Source organism: Xenopus tropicalis, chromosome 1 (assembly GCF_000004195.4).
Source record: "Xenopus tropicalis strain Nigerian chromosome 1, UCB_Xtro_10.0, whole genome shotgun sequence".
NCBI lineage: Eukaryota > Metazoa > Chordata > Amphibia > Anura > Pipidae > Xenopus > Xenopus tropicalis.
Window position 1 is genome coordinate 148,066,662 of NC_030677.2, and position 25,746 is coordinate 148,092,407.

General features: G+C 36.9%; 1 protein-coding gene across 2 annotated transcripts in view; it reads left to right on the forward strand.

Moving 5' to 3' along the window:
* myo18b (myosin 18b) overlaps nt 1-25,746 on the forward strand; it is a 281,470-nt gene that overhangs the window by 27,628 nt on the left and 228,096 nt on the right. For both annotated transcript variants that reach the window (XM_018090002.2, XM_018090005.2), the window contains exons 6-12: nt 1,042-1,108; nt 3,018-3,130; nt 5,198-5,374; nt 7,049-7,247; nt 11,543-11,685; nt 12,827-12,927; nt 17,451-17,514. In XM_018090002.2, coding sequence (XP_017945491.2) covers nt 1,042-1,108; nt 3,018-3,130; nt 5,198-5,374; nt 7,049-7,247; nt 11,543-11,685; nt 12,827-12,927; nt 17,451-17,514 — 864 coding nt within the window. The remainder of the gene's footprint in view (nt 1-1,041; nt 1,109-3,017; nt 3,131-5,197; nt 5,375-7,048; nt 7,248-11,542; nt 11,686-12,826; nt 12,928-17,450; nt 17,515-25,746) is intronic.

The following is a 25,746-nucleotide window of genomic DNA, read 5'->3' on the forward strand; positions in this document are numbered from 1 at the left end:
CCTCCTAACCAGAAATTCAAAAATAAGCATCTGCTTTGAGGCCACTGAGAGCAACATCCAAAGCGATGGCGAGCAACATGTTGCTAATTCTACTGCCTAATCAACTAACTGTGCAAATGAGGTACCTCATATGTTTAATAAACATAAAATTCATGCTTAAGAACCCTGTTTTGTCTAATACAGCTTTTAGAATGTAGTCTGACTACATGACCCTTCCTACAGATACTTCCAGATAGTGCCTATATGACAGAGAAGACAGCACTATAATAATGCCCTACTTATTAGAAACAGGCAAAGAAGAGATTTCATACAATTGGCATTCAATCCATTAAAATACAATTTTAAATTAGCTGAAATTGATAATACAAATTCAGCATTATAAGATATTAAGGCAGCTTGATTTTCTTGCTTGTGCTGAATGCATAAAGATTCAGTGTTCTGTAAAACAGGACTGTTACAGGTTGGTCATTACTGGTCCAGTTGATTCCAAGACCTGTTTACACATAATCGATAAGAATGTAGTAAACATTTTAAAAATCTTTCAGTATTTGGTTGCATTAAAATTACCCACAAGGATACATTGCATCTATAGCAGCCTGAATTCTTTGTAATGTATAATGACATTTATAAGCACTGAAGGGTTTTATATAGGATCCCGAGGGAGCGTTTTCCAAAAGCTTCTAAAAGCCACATTGTTTTGCAAGGAATGTGCCAGAAATCTTAAGCAAAGAGCAATTAATTTATATCTTGACTGCTATAAATCATTTACGCTTAAATAAAGCACTGGAACAGCTGTTCTTTTCATTTACTATTCTTCCCTGATTCTTATTAATTTTACATTTATTATTTTCTTATTGATCCTTAAGTTCCCCTCAGAAAAAAAAACGAGGGAAAAATGTATTCCCACTCAGCAATCCAGCCATAAAATGCACCATTCGAGTGTTTTAATAATACATGATTGCAGCACAATGCTTTATTTTACAATCGTTCCTCTTGATTTAACATCTGCTAGTTGCAAATCTCATTATGTTTTTTCCCTAGGTGCCAGGAGATGTGTGGTATGAAACAGAGCAAGTCTGGTATATTCACAATGATGGCTTTACACTGGGTATGTGTGATAATGCAGAAGCAACATTGCTTATATTATATTCTGTAGCACTGCTGGGTGATATCAGAGTGCCAAGGACCATGGTATTCTTTTTAATGCAGATTTGAGAGGTTTAGATGATTGTAAATTACCCCCTCCCCTTCTCTTGTTAATCCCTTTTATATTTTATATTATGCTTATATTATTTTTATTTATTATGACAACACGTAGAAACCACAAAAGAAAAAGGGAAATGAGAGGAGAGGAGACGATGTCCGTTCTAAATATTGAATAGAAGTTTTACTCGTCAGATTACTATTGTAGAAGTGCCTTTGTGCCAGTAGGGATGCTGGCATAGTGAGATCAATAGACAAAATAAGCAATACAAACCGGCACTGTATTAATTGTACAATATAAGACTAATGGCATATGGGGTTCTTATCAGCTGCCTTAAAACTCCAATAAAAAACAAATTCTGACTGGAAAGCACCAATAGTGGCGCAGTCAGGCATATCCCATTTATTCATGGGCTTATTCATCTACTGTAATAAAGTATTCATTATCTTGTATACATAATTTGGCTCGCTGTCATTTTTTTGTTTTTTTATAATACAGATCCAGCCTAGCTGTGATTTTCTTGTTCTTATAGAATAGCACTGCCCCCCCCCCCCCCCCAAATCATGACTTAAGAGTTAAATCATGACTCAATATTTTGACATTGAAAGTCAAATTCTGATGTTAAAAGAACAGAATTTTGACTCTAAATCTAAATATTATGACTTTAAAACGTTACAAAAGTTACGTTTTTGACTTTTTAATTTTTTGCTGGCCCCAAATTTCTTCCATAGGTTCCTCCAGGTAGAAGTGTAAATGTAATACAATAAAGAGCATAATATAATTATAATAATATAAATAAAATGAAAAGAAAACCAAACATATTTACTAAGGGGCTGATTTACTTACCCACGAACGGGTCGAATGGAGTCCGATTGCGTTTTTTTCGTAATGATCGGTACTTTGCGATTTTTTCGTATTCTTTACGAATTTTTCGTTACCAATACGATTTTTGCGTAAAAACGCGAGTTTTCCTATCCATTACGAAAGTTGCGTAAAAAGTTGCGCATTTTGCGTAGCGTTAAAACTTACGCGAAAAGTTGCGCATTTTTCGTAGCGTTAAGTTTTAACGCTACGAAAAATGCGCAACTTTTTACGCAACTTTCGTAATGGATACGAAAAACTCGCGTTTTTACGCAAAAATCGTATTGGTAACGAAAAATTCGTACAGAATCCGAAAAAATCGCAACACATATGAAAAAGTCGCAAAATGTTCGTTTTCAAGTCGGAACTTTTCCAATTCGGGTCGGATTCGTGGGTTAGTAAATCAGCCCCTAAGTCTTCTTCTTTAGATTACCCTTCCAGTTATTATAGTTATTGCTTCTACATGTTGCAGTTGGATTGCTGTATGTACTCTGATCACCTGTCAATGAAAGATAATGTTTAAATGTAGCAGCAAGAGTATTCTTAAAAAGGACCTTTGTTCATATGGCAAGAGTAATATTTCTCTGTCATATTAATAAAAAAGCAAATGTTTGAATGCTATTTATCTAGAAGGAATCTGACTAAAGGCTGTTCAACTGACAGGTCAAATCTGATCAGCAAGTGAATTTAGTATGTGATATAATATGTAGGCTTCAGGGCTATGGCATCTCTAAAATTGCCCAAAGAATGTGTTTGGGTTAGTCTCTCTGACTGTTTTTGCGAATAGATGAAAAGTCACATACCTGGTTATTGATCTCTAAGAGCAATGTTTATTTTTTTCCGGCCATGCATTACAGTTCTGTTCCATTAAACGTTTTTGGTCTATGATAAGGGTCAGTCTGTGCAAATCCGTCTGAACAGGTATGATTAACATACTTTATATTGCTCACAGCCACAGAACTAAAGCCTGATGTTGGGACACCCGAGTTAGCAGCGGGAAAAGTAAGAATTCGTATCGATGAGGAAAACAGAGTTTTAGAAGTTGATGAAGAAAATATTCATAGAGTAAGTAATAAATAACATACCTGTAAATGATTTCTGAAATCTCTTCCAGCTTCAATTTGGTTTGAATTCAGGAGAACCTGTTTACTGCTCTATACCCTAAGTAATGGGAAAGTGTTGTATAGTTATACAGCTGTTGTCCAGGCAGTGGCCTTTGTGCCAATTTATTAATAATCTCCCCATACAGATTTGACATTTCTCTTAGACTTCTTGCTATAGATCACTGTCGCACCCTGACATCCTGTCTTGTGAGTGGTGTAATGGCAAAGCAAAGGTTGCTACATATGTAGTTTAAAGGAGAAGGAAAGGTAAAAACTAAGTAAGTTTTATCAGAAAGGTCTATGTAAATACAGCCATAAGCACTCACAGAAACGCTGCACTGACTTCTCTGTCAAAAGATTAGTTGTGTCTGTTTTCTTCTGCCAGAGACACACAGCTCTCTCCCCTCTCCTGCTCCCCCTCCCTCAAGAATGCAAAGAACTCACTCCCCCCCTTAGGAATGTGGATCTGAGCCAATCAGCAGGAAGCTGGCTCATAGTCTAACTAACTGAGCATCTTCACTTGGTCTGGGTGTCTGTGCAGGAGTGAGGCATTATGGGAACTTTCTTTATACAGCTCAGCGTTTTTTCTTCCTGTTTGGCTTCAGATCATCTGAACGGGAGAAATATGGGGAGACTTAAGGGCACTATTGAGACAACTGAAAGTATGCCTGCAGCTTGAGATTAACTCTTTATTAGCCTTTCCTTCTCCTTTAAAGCTAATGGCTCATGCAGTTCTGGGTGTCTGATCATACTTTAATAAGAGCTGCAAAAAGATTGTCAGTTATTAGGTTTTCATTGAGTTATTATGGAAAAACGGAAATTTTCCATTAATACCAAATAGAAGGATGCAGAGCTAGAGGCCATCGGTGCACTCTCAGCGGTATGTTCTACTAAGTACCCAATGATGAAAAAACTCAACAGGTTGATATTTTAGGACATTTTATTCTTCCTTAAGTTAAGTTTTAAAGCAAATTTAAGATCATTATTTGTTTCTCATGGATAATTATGAAGTAAACCGTGTAATGTAATGAGGACTTTACACTTGGTATGAACATATAACGTTACTGTTAAACTATTAAGGCTTTCATTTCAAGCAACACAAACTCTATGCAATATTTATTAAGAAGGGATCATTTTCCATACAGGTCAACTTACAAAGTTGCTGTACTGTATAGTAATGAGATACAGAATTCTGTGTATTTCCCTCACTCATGAGGCTTCTAGGCATTGCTGATTTTAAGCTTCTATAAATGGAATGGTGTTCCATTGGAACATTCCCCTCTTGTCACCATTGATAAATATTGGAAAATGGCTTTTAAAATGCTGAATTTCTCTTTATTATATCAGTTTTATTAAGCTGTACACATGGTAAAATATAACTTATTTATTTGTATCACATAGATAGCAAATGTTGGTAGTATTTGACAAGTCCTATATTTATTTCTGCTTTTGCAGAGAGCAACTATTGGTAAATAAACAATCCCAACTTTCTCTAATAGCATTAGAATGACAGGATCAGTAACCCACATCAACCAATTCAAAATGTATTTTATTGTCAGAGCTGCAGAATTTTCTGCAGGGTAAATAGTTCTTTACTGTGAAGGTGGTGATGATGTGGCATGCCCTGAGGGGGGTGGCAAATTTCCTTAGTGGGGATTATTTATCAACACTGGGGACATTTGCACATAGGCAGTAACCTATAGCAACCAATCAGTGATTGCCATTTTTTCATCCAGCTGCAGTTTGAACAATGAATGCAACAATTTGATTGGTTGCCATGGGTTAAATGTTGATAATGTCTTTGGGCCATGGCTATCTTCTTGGATAGGCATGGTGTCCAGGGCTACATTCATATGCTAGGTTACACATAGTTTTGTATATGTATACATCAAACCCAACTACACTTTATCCTGCTTGTACTTTAGTGGGACATTTTTAAGCTAGATTCTGCTTTCAAGACTCAATAGACTGTATTTAAACCCACAAAAATAGCAATGAAGGAGACCTAACAATGAAATACTTCCCACAGACCAACCCATCAAAGTTTGATTATGCAGAAGACTTGACAACTCTGATTAGTTTGAATGAGTCCAGTGTCATCAACACTTTGCGGCATCGCTACCAGTCCCAACTTATTCACACCAGTGCTGGACCAAACCTAATAGTGCTAAAGCCAAGTTCTCCTGTTGCTAACTTTTCTACAAAGGTAAGTGCTGTGGCTCTTTCTACACTTTTATAAAGCAAGGTCTTTGTAGTAAAGAGATGGCTAACACCTCTGCTGCAATGGCTCAGTACCTAAAGCAGGATTAATATTTGTTTCAAGCGAGCCATGTTTGTGATTTACCCAGAATGCTCACTCGTGATTTTTGGAACGACTAAAAATTTCTGATGAATGAAATTAAGGGGAAAAAAGTTTGAATCATGAATTCAGTATGAATATACAATGTGTAGAGGAGCCCCATACTTAATGCCTACCTTGAATCGTAATAGTCTGTAATAGTCATGTGTGCCACAACTGTACATATGAGCCACATTATAGGTTGGTAGGTTGATTCCAAACAATCTCTTTTTTTTCAGATTTATGGTCAGCAGATAAAATATATATATATATATTTATATATATCTGGGTTCTGAGCTAAGAAACAATGACCTACACTCTGTGTAGTGAAGGAATACAGCTTGTGTTTTGTCTCCTTTAACCAAAGCTTATTGAGAAGCAGCATGTGCATTATTCACTTTCATACATCAGATGGCACCCAAGAACCACGAAAAAAACGATGTTACCGTGTGTGACAATAAAACTCAGGCAGACTAGTTCCAATATTCCTTTATAGCTTTCTTCTGCCAAGTTAGCCCATTTTCTCTTGGTTTTGCTAATAAAAACAAATTAGCATTTTGCCGTTGGTAGAGGAAATTAGCAAAGCCATCAATGTATCGTTCCAGACAATAAAAAAGGGTTAACATTTTGTAATGTGGAAACCAAAAAATCTCTGTTGCTCAGAGTGTAGCAGAGATAAAAATATCTTTAAAAGGTCGACTCCCACAGCTGCTCTAATATAAGTCCCAACGCTGATGGCTGGCTGTGATTCTTTGTAATGCTAATGTAATGGGGAGTGCTCAGGCTGAGAACTTGTTACTATCTGCATTATGAATCATTATGGGCAGAGCAGATTGTAACAGTTCCACCCTACTGTGTGCGTTACTAAACTTACACTTGCCCTCCTGCAGGGATTAAAGGTACCACACAGCAATAAGACATGTTGGCTTACATGAAAGAGAGCTGCAGTGCATTATACTTCTAAATGAAAACAATAATCCCTTTAACTAAGGATGGAAGGTTTTACTTCTCATTAGCTCTTCTTCTGTAGCCCAGCACAGGCAGATCCCTATGTATACCACAACCAATTTCCTGAAAGCTTTGTTTTGTTCTTGTAGGAGTAAATATTCCTTTATCATAGCCATAAACATTTGGATAATAATTTCTTTTTATAAACCATAAATCTGTAAACATGTTTTAAGCTGCATTTAAGCAACAAGAGGGGTCATACAGGTTAGAGATATCAGTTACTATCTGCTTACCTTTGTGAGCCAGACATGGATTGGATCTCATCACTTTCATTTTTGGGCTAAATACATGCTAGGCCATAATCAATACTGTGGCAGAAAAAATAGTCAACATGGTAATAAAAAGCATTGCATGTATTCCCTGTATATCCCAATATTAAACACTGGGAACATTACTGCAACAAAGAACGCTTAAAGGAAGCTCTGCTGTAACATCGAACCGTCAATGTCACGTTCCAAGAGATTTCCCCATGTGTCTGTCATCTAACTGCACGGTATATTATTATTTCTCTAACTCAAGTGGCCTTGTCCCTAGGTATTTCAAGGAAAAAAAGACAGCATGCCACCTCACATCTGCTCTGTGGCACAGAAGGCTTACTGGAACATGTTAACCCAGCGTCAGGACCAGACTATTTTGCCACTGGGGAGAAGTGGATCTGGCAAAACAACTTGCTGTCAGAGTGCGTTGGAGTATCTCGCAGCGGCTGCTGGGACTGTGGACAACAGAGTAACAGGTATCATTTTTTTGTAAATTCTGTTTATTAAATACATATTTTTTAAAGAAAACCATTATTCATAAAAAATAATGTTTTTATATTAAGTATAACACTTACTGCCATTCATATTCATTCAACATTTAAAGGCATTGTGCAATAATGTAAATGCTTTCATACAGGTCAGTAACTCCAAGGTGACTTATTATTTCCTTATAAAATGCAAAAGCGCTAAATAAGCAATAAAATACACAGGAATAATTTGCTCCTCTTGTAAAATATACCGATATTACAAGGCATAAGACAGCAGGCTGTAAGCTTTTATACAGGTCAATATCTCCAAGGTGATTTATAATTTATTTATAATACATTTATAAAACACAAGACACTTAAATATGCCATGAAATATATAAAGAATAACATGCTCCTGTTGTAAGATATATGGATACTGGAGGAATGAGTCTGAGACAGCAGGTCATGGGACTTCTAGTACTCCTAATGCTGTGTTACAGTATTTTTTGTAATGCACATGTGATAGAAGTAACATCACTAAGCACGGATTATAACTGCTGACATAATTTGTTTAAGTATATAATACACAACAGCCATGAAAATCCTGTCAATTATATCCTTATAAACAATGTTCAGTGATGTCATTTCTGTCACATGATTCACACATATCATAATAAATAATGTACCCTCTTTTGTAAAATATGAGGATATTAGATGTTGCCTCGGAATTCCTTGACCTGTATAAATGTGTTCGGCCTTCGGCCTCATGGTTTTATATGGTCATCGAACTCCACCGTAACTTATAATATACTTATATTTTACAATAGAGGGAACGTTATGTACTATGTAATACACAAGAAACATGAATATCCTGTAATTATATCCTTATAAAAGGTGTTTAGTGATGTCATCAGTTATAATTGGCGCTTAGTGATGTAATTTGTCATATGACTCACTGAAACTTGTATATTAAATTAAATAATGTGCCATATACCATGACCATGACTATATAAAAGCATGATGCTGAAGGCTGAACTCCTCTGTGACTTTTACTATCCTTATATTTTATTCACTGCATTAAACAGGTGTGTAGGCGTATGTAAATGTTATGTAAAATTATGTTAAACTTTCCCCCATCCACCCATGTAATCCCTTGTGGCTACAATACAGGTATGGGATCTGCTATCCTGAAAGCTCTAAATTACAGGAAGGCCATCCCCACGTAGACTCCATAATAAGCAAATCATTTACATTTTTTAAAATCATTAGTACCTTGTACTTGATCTAAACTAAGATATAAGTATTCCTTATTGAAAGCAAAACAATCCTGTTGGGCTTAATTAATGTTTAAACTTTTATTTTTTTTTGTAGACTTAAGGTATGGTAATCCAAAATACAGAAAGATTCCTTATCTTTAAAACACCAGGTCCCAAGCTTTCTGGATAATTGATCCCATACTTGTATTGTTATTATTAACAAGTATTTATAAAGTGGTCAACAGGTTTAAAGATTCCGCTTTCGATTTCTAGCTGCATCACGCCAATAAAAGTTAAGCTTTAAGAGACCACTAAGGAGGTTATGTAATAAGAGGCACTGAGTTTGCCCAGGTGCAGTAACCCATAGCAACGAATCAGCAGGTTGAAATTATTAGTCACCTGTTTAAAAAGCAAGCATCTTATTGGTTGCTATGCGTTACTGCTACTGGACAAAGTAAGTGTAAGAGTTAATGATTGAGCAAATGCTGCCAATAATACCATATGACTTAGCAATGCTAATAGTGACGTTAGGCAGCCATCTCGCACATCTCACACATAACAGTAATGTTAGCTGGCTTTACTCTAAGCAATGTGTTCCATTGGAATGTTCATAATATATTATATACCAGCAATGACAGCATAACTCCTCCCATCATGTGATGAGATTTCACAGTGCATGATTGGAATTGTGGGTTTTTGTGAGCATGCCAGTGCTGAAAGTTTTTAACCTTGGTGCCTACTTAGCAATGGAAAGGTAGTACCTCCACGTCATATTGGTACCATGGGAGGCGTTTTACAGTTGCATGATTTCACAATCAAGAGATTTGCTTAAATGCTTCTTAATATCATGATGTATCCTGTATTGTAAATAATGAAGTGTTACCCCCTATAGAAGAGCTCAGCTTGCTGCCTTGTACTTGCATATGCTAACAGAACTCCATAGTGACTAATAGGCTTATGAAAAACAACAGGATGTCTGTATTAACCCTTGTGTATATTTATTGTTACCAAATCTCTGGTTGAAACCTGATCTAGTTGGTTAAACTTCTTTTCTCAAAAATAAAGCAAATATATATAAAACAGTCGTCATTTAAGGGACAGCATTCACATAAAAACAACTTTGCTAAAATGAGAACAATAAATGGTACTTGTGTTGAAAATGCATTTTTTAATAAAAAAAATCCACATTTAACCACTTTTTGTCATTACAAAGCACTAATTATAAAGTGATTTTTTAAGGCTAAACTCCACAGGAGATTTTGTAGGATGGTGTTAGACAGATAAAACCCATCCTATAAGTTGGATGTAGTTGCATGAGCTAAAATGTAATGGAGCTAATACAAAACTGATGTTTAAACTACATTAAATATCTTCCATCTGACACGAAACGCTGTCTGAAAAGAACGATGCATCTTCATTGGACAAAATAAATTCCACACGCCCACTAGGCAATCTGTGGATTCTGGCAAATGCCAGAGAAGCTGCTGTAAGATGTCATAGACAGTCACTGTTTATTGGGTCTGTGGGGAGCTGTTTGGGCCTCTGTGTACTTGAAATGCCAGGGCCTATTTTGAATCCCAGTCCAGACCTGACCCCCACCACACTTAGCATTCAATCAACTCTTTTGCTGGGTTGAAAAGGCCACAGCCAAGTTTATAAACCATTAATGTTAACCAACAAGTACATTACATTCCACAACATATTAAACATTAAATCAAACTATCCAACTTAATCCCCACAACTAGCCGCTGAAGGCTGCTCTTATTGAGATCCCCTGTACCCCATCTCAGCAATCCTAAGCTAACCCCTTTTCCTTTACTCCTAATATCGGGTAATTTCCACTACCCCTAGTCTCAGCTCAGAACAACTTCCATGATACTAAAATCTACAGTTAGTATTGATGTTGGTATATATATGGTTTATGTATGTGAGTGTATAGATAGGTCAGTATGGGTTAATGTATGTGAGTGTATAGATAGGTCAGTATGGGTTAATGTATGTGAGTGTATAGATAGGTCAGTAGTGGTTACTACTTTTTTGAGCCCTCGCACAGCACCTGATCTGGGAACTTGCACTTATATTGTAGTATCACCTGCTGTGACCTACAGCACTTATATTTGCCTATTTGTGTCTGTAAGTTACCCTCCCATATAGATTGTAAGCTCTAGGGGGCAGGGACCTTAATTCTCTTGTGTCTTTGACTCTTTACTTATAGCAACTGTATCTTGTATTTATTGTTATACTTTGTATTTATCTATTATTACCTTAATAACCCCCTGTTTGTATTAATGTATTCTACTGTACGTCGCTGCAGACATAAGTAGCACTTTATAAATAAAGATATACATACATACTGGGTTTACTTGGAAGGGTTGAACTTGATGGGCTCTGGTCTTTTTTCAACTCTGTGTAGCTATGTAACTTAGGGCGACTTCGGAAAGCCGAAGCAATGGGTAGGCCTTTCCACCCTTTATTGCAAGTGGAAGGAGATTAACACTCCCAGTAGCAGAGATTTATTGCGGGCAACTAATCTCCCTGTAAGACATTACACTAAAGCTGCATTCTACATCCTGACCCCAAAAAGCAGTCCTTTGAGAAGAGCTCCTCTGTATCTACAATGATAACAGACTGTAGCTGGGGGAAGGGAGGTGTTTATTCATACAGAGGCTCCTAAGTGGGCTGCTGATGTGCTTGACTTGCTCTTTGGGGCCCAAGCCCTGTAACCCATAGCAATGAACAAAATATTAGCATCCATAGTATAAACATTTACTTTGCAATAAAAGCAGTCAGATTCTGATTACATTTTTAGGCTAGTACATACACTGTACATATCTCAGTTCATCAATTTAATATGCAAGTCTATATACCTTAGAAAAAAATGTGCAGATATGGCAGGCATGGGGGATTGTGCTAGATAAGCATAATGTACATATAGAAATAAAGGCTGTGCTATATTAGTTAACATTTGCTAGTGCTGGCACAGTATCTTGAGACGATGCATTCCCTTTCCAATCAGCAGTTAAAATAATGTCCTGCTGTGTATTCCAGTGGAGAAAATTCAAGCAATGTTTACAGTTCTAAAGTCTTTTGGCTGCGTGACAACGAGGGAGTGCAGCAATTCTACCCGCTTCTCCATGGTGATGTCCCTGGACTTTAATGCTGCTGGCCGTATAACTGCAGGACACCTACAGGTAATAATCCAATCACAGACTGCATCCCTTCACTGAAACTGTATTAAAGATCAGCACTCAGGGCCACAGGATGAAAAAATAGCACATTGTTAAGCTGGAAAAATGTCACACTTGTTTAGACAGATCTTTAATTTCACCATCAGCACAATGCTACACGGATTTTTCTTCCTAAAGCTTTGCAATACCAATAGTCTCTATTTAGGTAGGACAGTCTCACTCTAGGCATGTGATAAGGGGTGTTGATTATTTTAGATAGGCACAACCAAGGATGATCAAGGGCATTGCCCTGATTTTTGATTCTTATCCTTTTTCTCCCTGGATAATGTTTGTATATAGCAGTTTATCTTGCGGTGGATTACTGATTTAGCCCTGTACTGTCCCAATTATGGGTTCAGCAAAATGTATTCAGTGAGACTGACACTGCGCATGTTGTGCAGATTTTGGCCCAAAAAAGCTCAGCTTTCCATTTTCATCCTTAATCATTGATTTCTTTACTGGTGTTCGATGTTAACAGACATGGTGGTTAGTGAAAACAAAAATCAAAAAAATGGTTTAAGAAATAAACTGAAGAAAGACAAATAGCAATAATGCAAAAGTGCTGAGAGACAAGTATAAACTGGCCAGTAACTAGAAGCAAGAGGCCAGGCAGCAGCAGTCAATACAAGCCCTTAAGGCAGGTGAGAGGTAAGGGCAGGTGGTAGGAAATACAAGCCCATAAGACTGGAAGAAGCGGTAACTAGGGCTGCCACCTAGCCTGCAGACATTATTCTTGATGCCATTGTTATTAATAGTGAAGAAAGATGCAAATACAGGAAGCCCAGTAATTTTTTATTGAACAGGTGGTTATTATAGCTGCAACTACCAAATACAAGGTCCCTGCTTCCAGATCAAGCAGGTTGTGACATTAATTTTCAGACTCGAGAATTAGGGGTGCTTTCACAAGGAGGCAAGGTTAGAACCCTGACTCAGAGGCAAAGAAAAGCCTAGAAGCATCTCTGCCAAGAAATAGTTATGTATCTCATTTTAATAACAGCTGTTTTTATAGTAGAACATTTCCATGTATTAGAGAGCTCATGGTAACAGATTACATGCATTGGGCCAGTGAGGCACATTAACAACTCTTTCTATGCTTTTCTCCTAGACTATGTTCTTGGAAAGAATCCGTGTCGCACAGCAACCTCAGGGGGAGAGTAATTTTAATGTGTTTACCCAACTGTTGGGTGGAGCAGAAACAGATCTCAGGTAAACTGTGCTACTTTCTGCTGCTGCATCTAAATATTATAAAAGCAGATATGTTCATATTCTAGTTCAGTTACAGGGACACTATCACTTTTTCACATGCATTTTTTTCTTTATACAACTGACATTTCTGTTACTTAATTAAAGGTAATATAAAAGCTGAACATTTATTCCCTGTGCTCTAAATTTACTGTTTCTCTTCATATTCTTTACATTTCTACCTTTCCACACTTCACATCCTCCTCAGTCAGACCCCCTCTACTAGCTTTCTCACTTCAAACCCCATTTGTCATCCTCGCTATGTGCCAGATTTCCTCAGCTTCCCTGTTCACATTTAAAGGTGAGGCAATTCCCTCAGAGACAACTACATTTACTCAGAGCGCTCCCCTGAGGAGCAACCACTACCAAGATATTCTCGATTTTGCTGACCGTATTTTTGTGACAGGAAGTTGAAGTAATTACTGAAGGCATTTTCAATTTGTAGATTTAGTGCACACTCCCTAATCAGTAAACTGTTGAGCTGTGGGGTCTAGCCTAGAAAAACTTCCTTTGCTTTGCTGTATAGTCTGGTCAGCTATCAGACATTTTCAACAATATACATTAGTACTGATCTTCACCACCAGAGCCCATCATAGTGGGGTTATCTATCCACACTATCTATATTTTGCACGTAGGCAGCTGACTGAAAAAAAGCTAATCACTGACTGATCACTTTAGGTTTCTGCCCAGGTGCAAACTTGACCAGTGTGGATAGATAACACCACTGTGTTGGGCTCTGGAGGTGCAGAGCAGTACAAATATATATATTGTGGAAAATGTCTGATAGCTGACCAGATACATCAAATCATGAGAACCTCAAGGCCTAATAGAGAGTTGTGCTAGGTTAGGGGAAACTATTTGATAAATGCCCCCCACTTTCTTGGTTTCTAGTGGTACAAAGTGGTTTCTTTACTTCGGCATTACATTATTAAGCATTTTGGCTTTCCTGATATATTAGCCAATGACCAGATATCTGACCAGACCCTATACAGCAAAGCAGGGGAACCTCATGCCTAATAGAGAGTTGTGCTACGCTAGGAGGAAGTATTTCCAGAACCCAGCAGTATGACTAGGATTTTCCAATGCAACTATGCTTCAGAATGTAAAAGCCTTCTTCCTTGGTAATTCACCCATAAAACGCAGGAATCTTCTTCATGTATGTGACAGATTAAATAATTAAGACTTGGTCAATTTATTGTGGCATGGGAGCATAATTAAGACTGGTGCTAGAGCAAAACATATCTTTAAACAACCTTTATGTAATATTCTCATGTATCATGGTCATGTATCATAGTATTTGATAATGGAACCTGTTTATTCTCTGTAAATTATTGATGTACATCATTTTCTCCAGCAGGGGGAGAGATAATACTGCTAAATGCAATTGCTCTGTAGGAATGAGGCATCAGGGACAGGGAGATATTTTTCTGTGTGTATGGGCACATATATATGGGTTGATTTAGGGCCAAAACAAAGTAGGATAAATCTATTAAAATCTGGGCTGGTGAACTGGTGAGCACTCCTGCTGTCACTGAACTATATCTACGCCCCCCAAGAGATTTCTTGCGACAACTGAATGCTAAAATTTGTAGTTTTACTACAGCGGGGTTGGCCAACAATGATTGAAAAGCTAGAAATACCTTTTAAAATAAAACAATGTGTTGGCTTTGATGGCCCATGGCACATGCCCTCTCTGCCCTTCCTTAACCATTTAGAACAAAGAGTTAACTGGAAATGTAGACTCAACTGTGCTGGCATTATAGTTCTTTAAATCCAGCGCTGGAGATTCTTTGATTCATGACATTAGGAGGGTTAAACTCAGCCATTCTGTTAATGTGTCTTTACTATATTATGAGTGTCCCGTATTCTGCAGCCTTTAAACAGTTAGTTTAGGAACACTGCAGCTGTTTGTTACATGACAAATGTTTCCGGAACCCATAGTGTAACTGAATTATGCTGGCGCATTTGTTCCTGTTGTGCTTCTATTATGCTTTTGCCAGCAAGACTCTTCTCATTCAGTGAAGAAATGGCTGCCCCATGGGTCTTTTTATAGGATCCCGTGGTTGGAATTAATTAGCGCATCACTAATCATGCATTTATTTCTATCCATCTGAGTCACACCTGATAAATCCTAAACTCAACCTGTTTTTTTTGCCAACGACGGCATTTTACTTGGCAATACCAAAGCCCTGCAGTTACAGAGAAAATGCTTCCAGTCATCAGTTATCAGCTACATGTTCTATTGACATTGGCTCAAAAGGGTTTGATGCATGGTTTGTGCAATGGGAGTTTTACAGCCTGGGAATAGCCTGATTAATGTCCTGTGTCAAAGCAAAGTCTAATGGTAATCAAGACAGGGCCGATGCATAGTAAATGTGTAAACAGAGCGTCTTTGTCCTTTGCGGTGACATTGTATGGTCATTCGTCACTCTGTGGGTTATGCATGCAGCTGGGGGTGCCTGCTTGATATTCATTTTAATGAACTGCTTTACAATAAAAGATAGAATGTTGTTGTTCTTTTTGGCATTGATGCTGGCTGAACCTAAAACTGCACAGATTCTAATGAATATATATAGTTTTTCTATAAACAAAGTTATTTTCTGTTGAAAGTTACAAGTTCCTTTCTTCGGTCTGGTAAACATTATGACAAGTTATGATGTCCGTATCAATCCCCTCACTCATGGGACTTCTTCAGCTGGTTATCATCTTTCTGCACCTTGATTTCAACTACCTTTACTGCAGGAAACATCATCCTCCTTGGTCCAAAGCAGAGCTGTCGTCAGTGTGACTCAATTTAATATTATCTGTATTGCTATAAGTAAGAAGTTGGATAGATCTGGTCTCAAAGGGTTATTATGATGATGTCTGCAGAGCAGATCTCAGACTAGCCAAGCAGTAAAGCTCCTACTTACATCTTAAATAGTAATTTTATAGTGAAAACATATTCTTGAGGTATAATGGGTTATGTCCTGATTTTTTATTATCAGTGTAAAGGGAAAACGAATGGAACATATAACATAGTATATGTTTCCTTTATAAGAATTATTATTAATAGATGAAATAGTCCAATGCCTTCCCTTGTAGTAAAACACTTTAAGGAATCACACTCATTGCTTTGATACACCCTCCCTTGCTGTGTGCCCTATAAATACCTTTTGGTGTGTGTGTAAGGAGATGAATTCTAATTTCAAGTGTATATAGTTAGACTATATTTAGTTTGTCCACTAGGTGTCACCAATTTTATAAGACTGGCCTGTAGGGGAGATTCTCCTTCAGGAGCCTAAACAAGGAGGTGTCTTAGCCAGGCATTTCCTCTTTGGCCCGATATAAAGGAGAGACAGATATTACCGAGCCAGACCAGGTGGTAAACTGCACCTTGACTATGAAGACACGTTAGTGAAAACCTGGTGTGCTGTAGTGAGACAACTAAGAGAAGCTCATACACTGTATGTGGACATGCCAAAAAAGAGGAGAGCTTTAAAAGAAAAGTAGACTTCCTCACCCATTAACTGCACTCTGCTAGTGCTAGTGCAGTGTTTTTGTGTTACTGGTTTATTGCTGGTCAATTAACTTCAACCGGCATCATAGTTATTGGTGCCATGTCTACTATGCCTATCCTGGGCCCTGGCTGGGAGCGTACCAGTCATGGGTACTAACGATACATGTGCATGATACTTCTAAGTTAAGATGGTGTTGATGTGCTGTATTATAGAGATAGCTCTTGCTTGCTGTCCTTATTTGTATTATATGTCAGGAAGATTGTAGTGACAATTAGAACCCAAGGTCAGTTGAGTAGTATATAGGAGAAAATACGAAATCTGCAGAACTAAACAGAGACACTCTGGGGACATGCTTGCTGCAGAATGAACCGAACAAGCAATTTTTGGCACTTTGCAGACATTGTGATGGAGACAGGGAGAGTTTTGGTTCTGTTCATTGGTTCTGCTATAATTCATAGAGTTTATACAAAGCAATGTGTTTGTGGTTCATAGCACGCCTAATTTTGCACATTGTGGCAGAACAGGAGCACTTCAGAAAAACAATCACAAGACAATGAAAGCTGGATTTATATTCTAAATATTTATTTTTAAATGTAAGATTACCCATTGCACTTCCCCCTCCTTTAAGTAAACAAGTCAAATCTAAAAATCTGCTTAGAAAAGAACAGATGTATACTCTCTTTATGGAGAAAAGCTATATGTGTGTTTTTTTGTATGATAACATAAGCCACTGTGTGTTTCAATGTACAGCAGACATAATGGTCTTTGTACTGTTCCCATAACATATGTCTTACATGTCTCCTTTGTGACAATTCAGACTGTGGGCACTGTTCTTATGTGAATACTTCTCCTGTATTATTGCTTCAACACATTTTTTTCCATGATTGTTGAGAACTGCACCTGAAATATTTTGCTAAGCATTAGCCACTAGTCTGATAAATATGTCTATAGTGTGAGATCATTTAAGTCTTTTTTAACTTCATCCAGGTCGGAGCTGTATTTGCACCAGATGGCAGACAACCACTCTTTTGGAATGGCCCCCTGTGTAAAGGTAGGGTGATTTGCTTCGCTCTGTAAGTACAGTCTCTCTGCGTTTCATCACTGCCTCTCACTTCCAATCTATGAAAGGTAGCAGAACAGATCTTCTGAGCTATAGAGATGAAAGCAGAACAGCAGGGAGGAATTATTCTCTGGCAGAAGCTGGGTTGTATTGTTAAGAATCCCTGAAGCATATCCTCACATTTAATACAGGTGCATCAGGATGTCTGAGCCACCCATCAACTAATAGGCAGATGCAGATATATCACAAAGCGGGCCTTAGGGTCTTTAAAAAAACAGGAGCATCCATTCAGTAATCCCCTTGTGACAAATGCTAAAAATATTCCATTAACTTCAAAGCAATGGCCCTTTGCATTTTATTGGATTTTGTACTGAAGCATGTTTTATTTCTTTTGGGAGCATTTTTCTGTTTTCTACCTGCAGTACTTACACATAATTATAAGCCAAACCCCTAAAATACATATACCTTCAGTGTACCTTCAGTTGGCAAAGAGATATTAAGGAGGAGCATGGGAAATAAGAAAGCAAAAATACAGCAGTATTGAGTTCTGTAGAAATTTTCCAGAGCCCAGTTTGTTATAGTCCATCACATAATATGTTGGGTCTCATGGTGTTCTTTGGGTAGAAGATGCCAAGATGGCTAAAGATGTGTTAGGTAATGTATAAGGTAATAGGGCAAATGAACAAGTGAAGCAAATAGCATTTGATGATAAATAGCAAATTAACCCTAATGACTATTTCTGTGTATTTACAATACTCACTCATGTTAGTCAGCGTGGTTCCATACCATTAAATTAGTCACAATATACACAAATATAACCTATGGCTTTAAGGACCAGATTTGCTTATCTAACTTGACCCCCTTTTCCAACCCTTCACCCTCAAAAACACTTGAGAGCTTCAGCAGGCTGCCACATGATAACACGTCTTTTTAGAGCAAATTAAATACATACCTCCTCCATTCCAAATGTTTTCCTTTTCAATGTGGTGCTGTTTAACCTGTTTAGATCCTCAAATAAAGAGCAGAATAACGGGTAATGCTTTGGCATAGGCAACCACAACCTGTTAATCTTTGTGGAAGACTGTTAGTGTAAATGTAGACTGACAGATTGGCCTAGAGCAGCACAAGGGTTTCCTGTAAAAAAAAAAAAAAGAAAGAAAAAAGTCCTTCTCGACTCCAGTCACTCAGAATTATTTCATCCTTGTATTATCCTACATGACAGTGCCACTAAATAACTTCAACAGCTCCTCAAGGAACGACAGTTCTGCAGCTTTGGTGCGTAGGACAATCCTTAATGTGACCTTTGATTGCAGAGTTATTATTATTGCTAAAGTCGCTTAATAAAAGTGAAGTACAGTTTAATATAGCACTCAACCTGGCACACACAAAATAGATTTGTTATGTATCTACACAAAACTGACGTTTGCAACTGCAGGGTTTTGATCTGGATATTTTGGTGGCATTTAAGATAATATGGAATTACTGTTATTTACACAACTTTCCACTGGCATCTTGTTGACAATAAAGCCACGCATATTTTCTGGTTTACATTTGCATCCAGCCCAGTAATATGTAATAATGGCACAGACAGAAACAGTATGTCTAGCTGGGACCTAGCTTTACCCTTGCAGGCCAGTGCAGCAATATTCATTAATAGCACAGACAAACAGTGTATTCCAGGATCCAGTTTTTAACCTGCTTGCAGCCAGTTAGCCAATTAATTGCCACAGTTAATATGCATTCATACTTTGCCTCCAAAATACAATCAGAAGCCTTGTCAAAGCAAGACTGCTCCGATAATCTTAGATCTGTGCCTACTGGAGACCCAGCCCAACTCTTTATCTATTGTATTTGGAATTGCTACATTAAGCCCTTTCCATTGGACACTTGGGCAGTGGTAAATGCTCAAGTGCAATCTATTTACATGGGCTATAGAGTCCCTATTGTCTGTCTTAGTATATAGAGTGCCCCTCTGTCTAGTCAGACAGTATAATTACATCAGTTTGCAACACCAGTTAATGTCGCAGATACAGGAAAATAAACCTTACATTGCTCTGGTACTTAGTATTGATACACATTCAGTCTCAGACAGTGGATTTGCCAAATACAAAATGAATTTACATCAAGTCCTCAGTTACAACAACAGCCTTTTGCTTAACACTAGTGCAGCTGTCCTTGAGAATACCTGTTTCAGCCACCTCTGTGCTCTACATTGCATGTATGTACAGCAAGTGTGATATCTACTTGATGCTAATAATAGTTTCTAAATAAAGACATTTTTTTTATTAAAAAAAAAACTCTTGGCAGCCTTCATTAGAATATTATGAAAACACACAGACATTTCACAGAGTGTCATAACACACCCTATGGGTAATGGCCAACAGACAAAAAACACCAACAGTAATTGGTTGGAAGCACAAAGCATGATGCATGTGTAGAAGTGACAAATGGGCATCGGCACTTTATGTTAAGGTATCATTAGCCTAAAAGGAATAAGAGTAAAAGCCTCTGTAATTACAGCATAAAAACTACAGCTTGCAGCAATATCAATAGTTCATAACTTGCTGAGGATGCTGGGCACTAATCTGCAATAATCTGACTAGTAATAGTTTATTATTCCCAAATTTACTGAGCTGTTGATTACTCTCAGCCCTGGATTTAAATAACTCTGGGTGTGTTTGGTATACTTTCCAAAGCTTAGTACCTATAGGAAGGTAGAGCACTTCTATGGCATTAAGATAAGATTGTGACTCAATATAAAGTACCTAGGAGAGAAAAAAAAACAAGAATAGACATAGGACAACCCTGCAATAACAACTGCATTACCAGGACAATTCCATAGGGAACCACTCAAAATTATGTGGTTCCACATTCACTTACTAATAAACTTTTACTCTTGGATACAATGGGTGACTGAACCAAATTAAGTTAATTTCTGATGTATTTTTAATGGGGAAAGGTCAGCACTCTCTGGTTGTATTTTAGTTAAGTATTTAGTTACTGGCTGTAGTAAGTGAAGTGGGACTAAGTTAAAGGTAATACAAAGTGAAGGATTTGTAATACACTGGGGTCCGAAATGGAGCACAGAGGCCTGTGAAAATTTGCACACACCCAAATGCAGTGTGCAAAGTGCAAATAAATGGGCAATTGCAGTTACTGGGTTCACAAACAAGCCCTCATATGGTTTTTCATAATTTGCATTAGTGCTTTACCTAAAGGAGCCTACAATCTAAGGACCCCTATTACGGTGACAGTCACTACTGTTAATTTTTGAAACCAATTAACTGGCAGTATGTTTTTGAAGTATAAGAGAGAACTGGACTAACCAGAGAAAACACATTGGAGAACATATAAACTCCTTGCAGATAGTGCCCCAGCCAGAGTCAAAACAAAAAGGCACCAGGAAATTTTAGTTTTATGTTAGAACAAGTGCAGTTATCAAGTTACTCAGGGAAGGTATAGCCATGACTAAAAAATATTCATTAAAAGCTACACAAGTAGAAACCAGCATAGTTAGAAAATTAGCAAGAGAGAAAGGCATAACTTTTAAAAGCCTATTTACTAAAATTAGAATTTTTGTAATTTTAGAGGTTTTTTCAACCACGACTAAATGTACTATTTAAAAAAAGCGCGAATGTCTACTCATTTATTAAAAAACCTGAATATTAAAAGCATAAAAAAAATGAAAGGAATCTGAAAACAAAAACTTTGCAATCCTCATTGTTGCAAGAATTGTTGTGCGCTTACAAATGGGAACAATAAAGAAAACCTTTAAAATAACAAATTGCATAAAGCTTGTTACAGTTTACATATGACAGCTCCCATTGATGTCTGCATGACCTTGATGGCTTTTTTTGTATTAGCATTTTTTTGTGGTTTTTATATTTGATAAAAAACTGAAATTTGCGTTTTTGAGTAATTAATAAAATACACACTATTTAGCTATATATTACATATTTAGCTATATATTAGAATGGTAACTAGATGGTATTTTGCCTGCCATTTTAGGTATAAAATACATTTACATTAGTATAAATATGCCCCACAGTGTAAAAAGATCATAAGCTTATGTTCTTTATAAGAACCCTATCTTTTGCTGAGATATTGTATAACCAGTCATGTTCCATATTATGAGCCCCTATGCTACAGAGAATGCTGCTATTTACTCCCAATGGATATAACTAGTACAATATAACATCTCACTTCCCCTCAACTACAATATAACCGCCTACAGATTTTTTCTTGAACTTTTTTTTTCTCAGATTATCTTTTTATTAAATGTGCATTTGTGTAAGCCACAGTCTTTCTTTTTCCTTATCAGCCAGGGGGAAATGGTTAAAACCTAGGTTTAGAGTAACAAACTGAGCAACCTTTTACATTAATTCATAGGCCAGATGCAAAGCTATAGCTCCAAGTTCTCTTAATATTCAGATTGCATTGCTATTGCAAGGAAAGAAAATTAGCTTAAATGATGACTGTTGTGTTGGTGTCCTTGGATAGGTTACAGATCCTGTTATGACAGGTTGGGGTTTTTTTTTAGGCTTTTATAAACTCCATGGACAAATGTCTAATTATAATTAAATTGCCTGTGTTAGAATGTGCACAGAGCTTCTAATTCTAACACCCACTGCACATCTGCCATCCATATGTATCTCTTACTATCTCACATTGCTGAGGATTAACCTTCCGTAGACTCCTAATGTTATCCTGAGGTTTCTGTTACTTTTAATAAGTAGAGGTGCATCAAGTAATGAACAATTCAATGAACTCTTTCTCAATAATAAATACCTGCAGCAAATGATGTTCTTTTGTATGGGGTGCCATTTGTCCCAAGTACATTTTGTATACAAAAATACATTCTGTATACAAAAAAATCAATCTCCAGTACACAAAATGAATGTGTGGCCATATACACTGGTAAAAAGTATACAAAATACACATTTGTAGTTAATAATAAGAACAAAATCAATTTTGTCCACAAAAGGATATCATTATATTACAAACTCCATTCTGTAAATTTTAACAAGCAGTCTCACAAATATATAACATCCATACAACAGAACCAGTTATGTGTAAAGTTACTAACAAAATTATGTAAAACAAAATGTATAATGGTGTAACAGACTAGCATATTCCAAGATAGATTTTCATGACAAAATAGGGAGATTCAATAGCACAGAATTCATTCTATCAACATAGAATGAATACTTGATTTTACAAATCTGATAAAAAATCCATTCTATGAAACAACACTGTCAATCAAATTCCTGAACCAATAAAGAAAGTTGGATAAGAAAAACTCACTGTCTTCCACTGAAAGACTTTTGCAGCTTTCCCATTATGAAATAGCTATGTTGTACATGGTTTTGATTTAAGAAGTTTTTAAATAGAAGTTCTACATAATTTAGTTTTGGAATTCATCAGTATATATATATATATATATATATATATATATGAACCAGTAAATCTACATATCCAGATTTGCATGTGTGCCATTTTCCAAACCAAGAATTGTATGATGCTGCTGTCTGGAGACCTAATTATTGCATTGCTGTTCTATAGCCCTCAGATGTCCTGTCAGCTTCTCTACCATTACTGCCAACTAAAGCTTCAAGGGCACATCCTATATTTTATCAATTAGAGATCTGATCACTTAACAAAAACTTCTGAAAACTAGTACTGTGCTGCCTTCATTTGACATTATTCAACCTGTAGACTGGAATTCCACAAAAATAATGGGTGCAATAGATGAGCTTTGCCCAGCAGGCAAACTGTGTGTTCATTTGTATGCATTCTCTATAGTTTTAACTTTAACATTTGGTAAAAACAGAATGCCAAAACAAGGCCTTTGCCAATGCATATAACCGTACAGAGTGTAAGGACACCCAAGGTCTATTGTCAATTTACTGTGGATGCCACCCTTGTGTATACACTCCTGTATTTGCATACTGCACATCTCTGTATTTCCCATTGTAATTCCCATTGCAATAGTAAATGATACTGGGAAACTGGGATTTATAGCGCAGTGCCTCCGACTAGTGGACACTGAGGAGCATACCTCAGGGAGGATCCCACTAGGAAATAATCACACATTGTTTTGCAGCAAATATAAACTTTATATATCAATGTGAAAATAGAAACAGTAATAAACCCTGCTTTGGGAAACCCCTGTGGTTTTAGCCAACTGCTGTCTCAGTCTCTCTCAGGACACAGTTCCTAGTTCAGTCCTGGCAAAGTCCCTTCCCCAGAGCTCTTTTATTTTCCCCACTGGGGCAGCCAGCCAATTGGGTTTCTCCCCAGTCTGTAACTGGGCTGGATGATGTCACAGACAGAAAAACAGGGGAAAGAGTTATCTGATCCCCTACATTTGCTTGATGGTTTTTCCCTTTACAATGACCATTATTCTCTAACTACAGTATGTCTTGCAAATTGATGGGACCAGTGTAGCTTCTCATAATATCAATGTTTATTAACATCAAAAACACTTGCCTATGTCTATAGACTACATTTGCTTACAAGATGTATGTGTTTTAAAATCACTGCAGAATAAAATTACGATTACAGGTTACTTAAAACAACCCAACATTTTCCCCATCTGTATAGCAAAAGGGGATAATCTTATTAGCTAGACCTGCTCATACTCATAGAGAACAGATCACGGATTTATGGCCCACAGCCATTATATATTTCATCTTTCAGTTTGGAGGATCTGAAAAGTACTTTCCAAACAGAAAAGCATACAATGATATTTAAGATTTGTAAAGTATCCTTCCAGCAATACCTAGAAAATGCTGTGACCAACCAAACTATGCCACTATTTCATTAAAAAAAGTTGAAATTAAATGGTCAATAAAAGTTGTAAGGAATGTCCTACTTTTTGCATTCAAAGTTCTCTCTTTCTGGATTAAAATTCCATTTCTTAGATACATGAGGGGATATTAGGTGTCTTCTCACGCCTATTCCGCCTAATGGCTATTTTCCAAACCCTTTCTATGTTTATAGCAATTTCACCAACACCTTTGCCGTTTTCATTTGGCACCAATCCTGAACTAAAATGCTGCTCTTTTCTTAACCTTTCCTGCTGGAGCTATAACACTCCAGTAAGACTGTCATTAAAAACTGCTTTGTCTTGTGAAAAATGTAATATGCATTCGTCTGTCGCACCTGCTTTTTCCTCCACTGTAGGCTATTATCTTTTCCTATTCCAAAAAAAGAAAAGAAAAATTTGACTAAGCTGCGCATTGCAATTTTAGTCCAAAGCACAATTTTCTTTAATCCAATTGACACCCCAGGCATAAATGAGTTTAGTCATGAGCAGATAAACCATGTCTTTCACAGGTGCAACCACAAAAGCAGTAATGGAAATCTCACTGCCATGTAACACCTGAATCTTGAAGCTTGCAGTCATTTGCTTTGCCTCCTGCTAAATAAGTGAGCAGATACATATTTTATTGTACAAATCCAAGCATTTGCATGAGATCTGTGGTCAAAATTTGAATCTGCTGCTTCCCACAAAAGAAATAACCAAATAATTTTTTTCTGAGATTTTACATTGTTTAGGCTATTGGGGTAATCTATATGCAAACCTTGCTACCTTTTCCATTGTGTATTTGGAATTTATATTGTGATCTGTGAAAGGGACATAAAACCACAACATATGGACATAGCCTTAAGTTGCTACAGTTGCCTAATGAAGTCACAAACCCCATCTTTGTTTTGTAATTGAATTTGATTTGAATTTTGAATTGATTGAATTTTAATTTGAATTTGATATGCTTTCCCCAGAGAAATCAACACTTTATCCTTGTGCAAGGGTTCTATTGCCATCTTGTTTCTGGACTTAAATATAGCATTAAAAACCATTTTTTTCAGTTCATAAAAGAATCATTTTTTTTCAGTTCCCATTTTCAAACCCATTTTATAAGCTATAATGATGATTTTTTGGTCATGGTATATTTTTCTTATTTTATGTTAAGAGTTTCTACTTAATTACATAGCAAATTCTGCATGGACGAGTGGGTGCCTGTTCTTATCAGCTTGTTACCTCTATTGAATTTAAAATATTAAATATTCACCAGCTCTAGTGAGTTCTACATTTAGCTTGTTGGCTTTGGTTGTAGAGGATAGTCTTTTATCATCTCTTAAGTATTAAATGTAGCAGTTGCTCATTAAACTGCAGAAGATCATGTGTCATCTTGAAGGCTCTTTTTATAAAAATGTGAT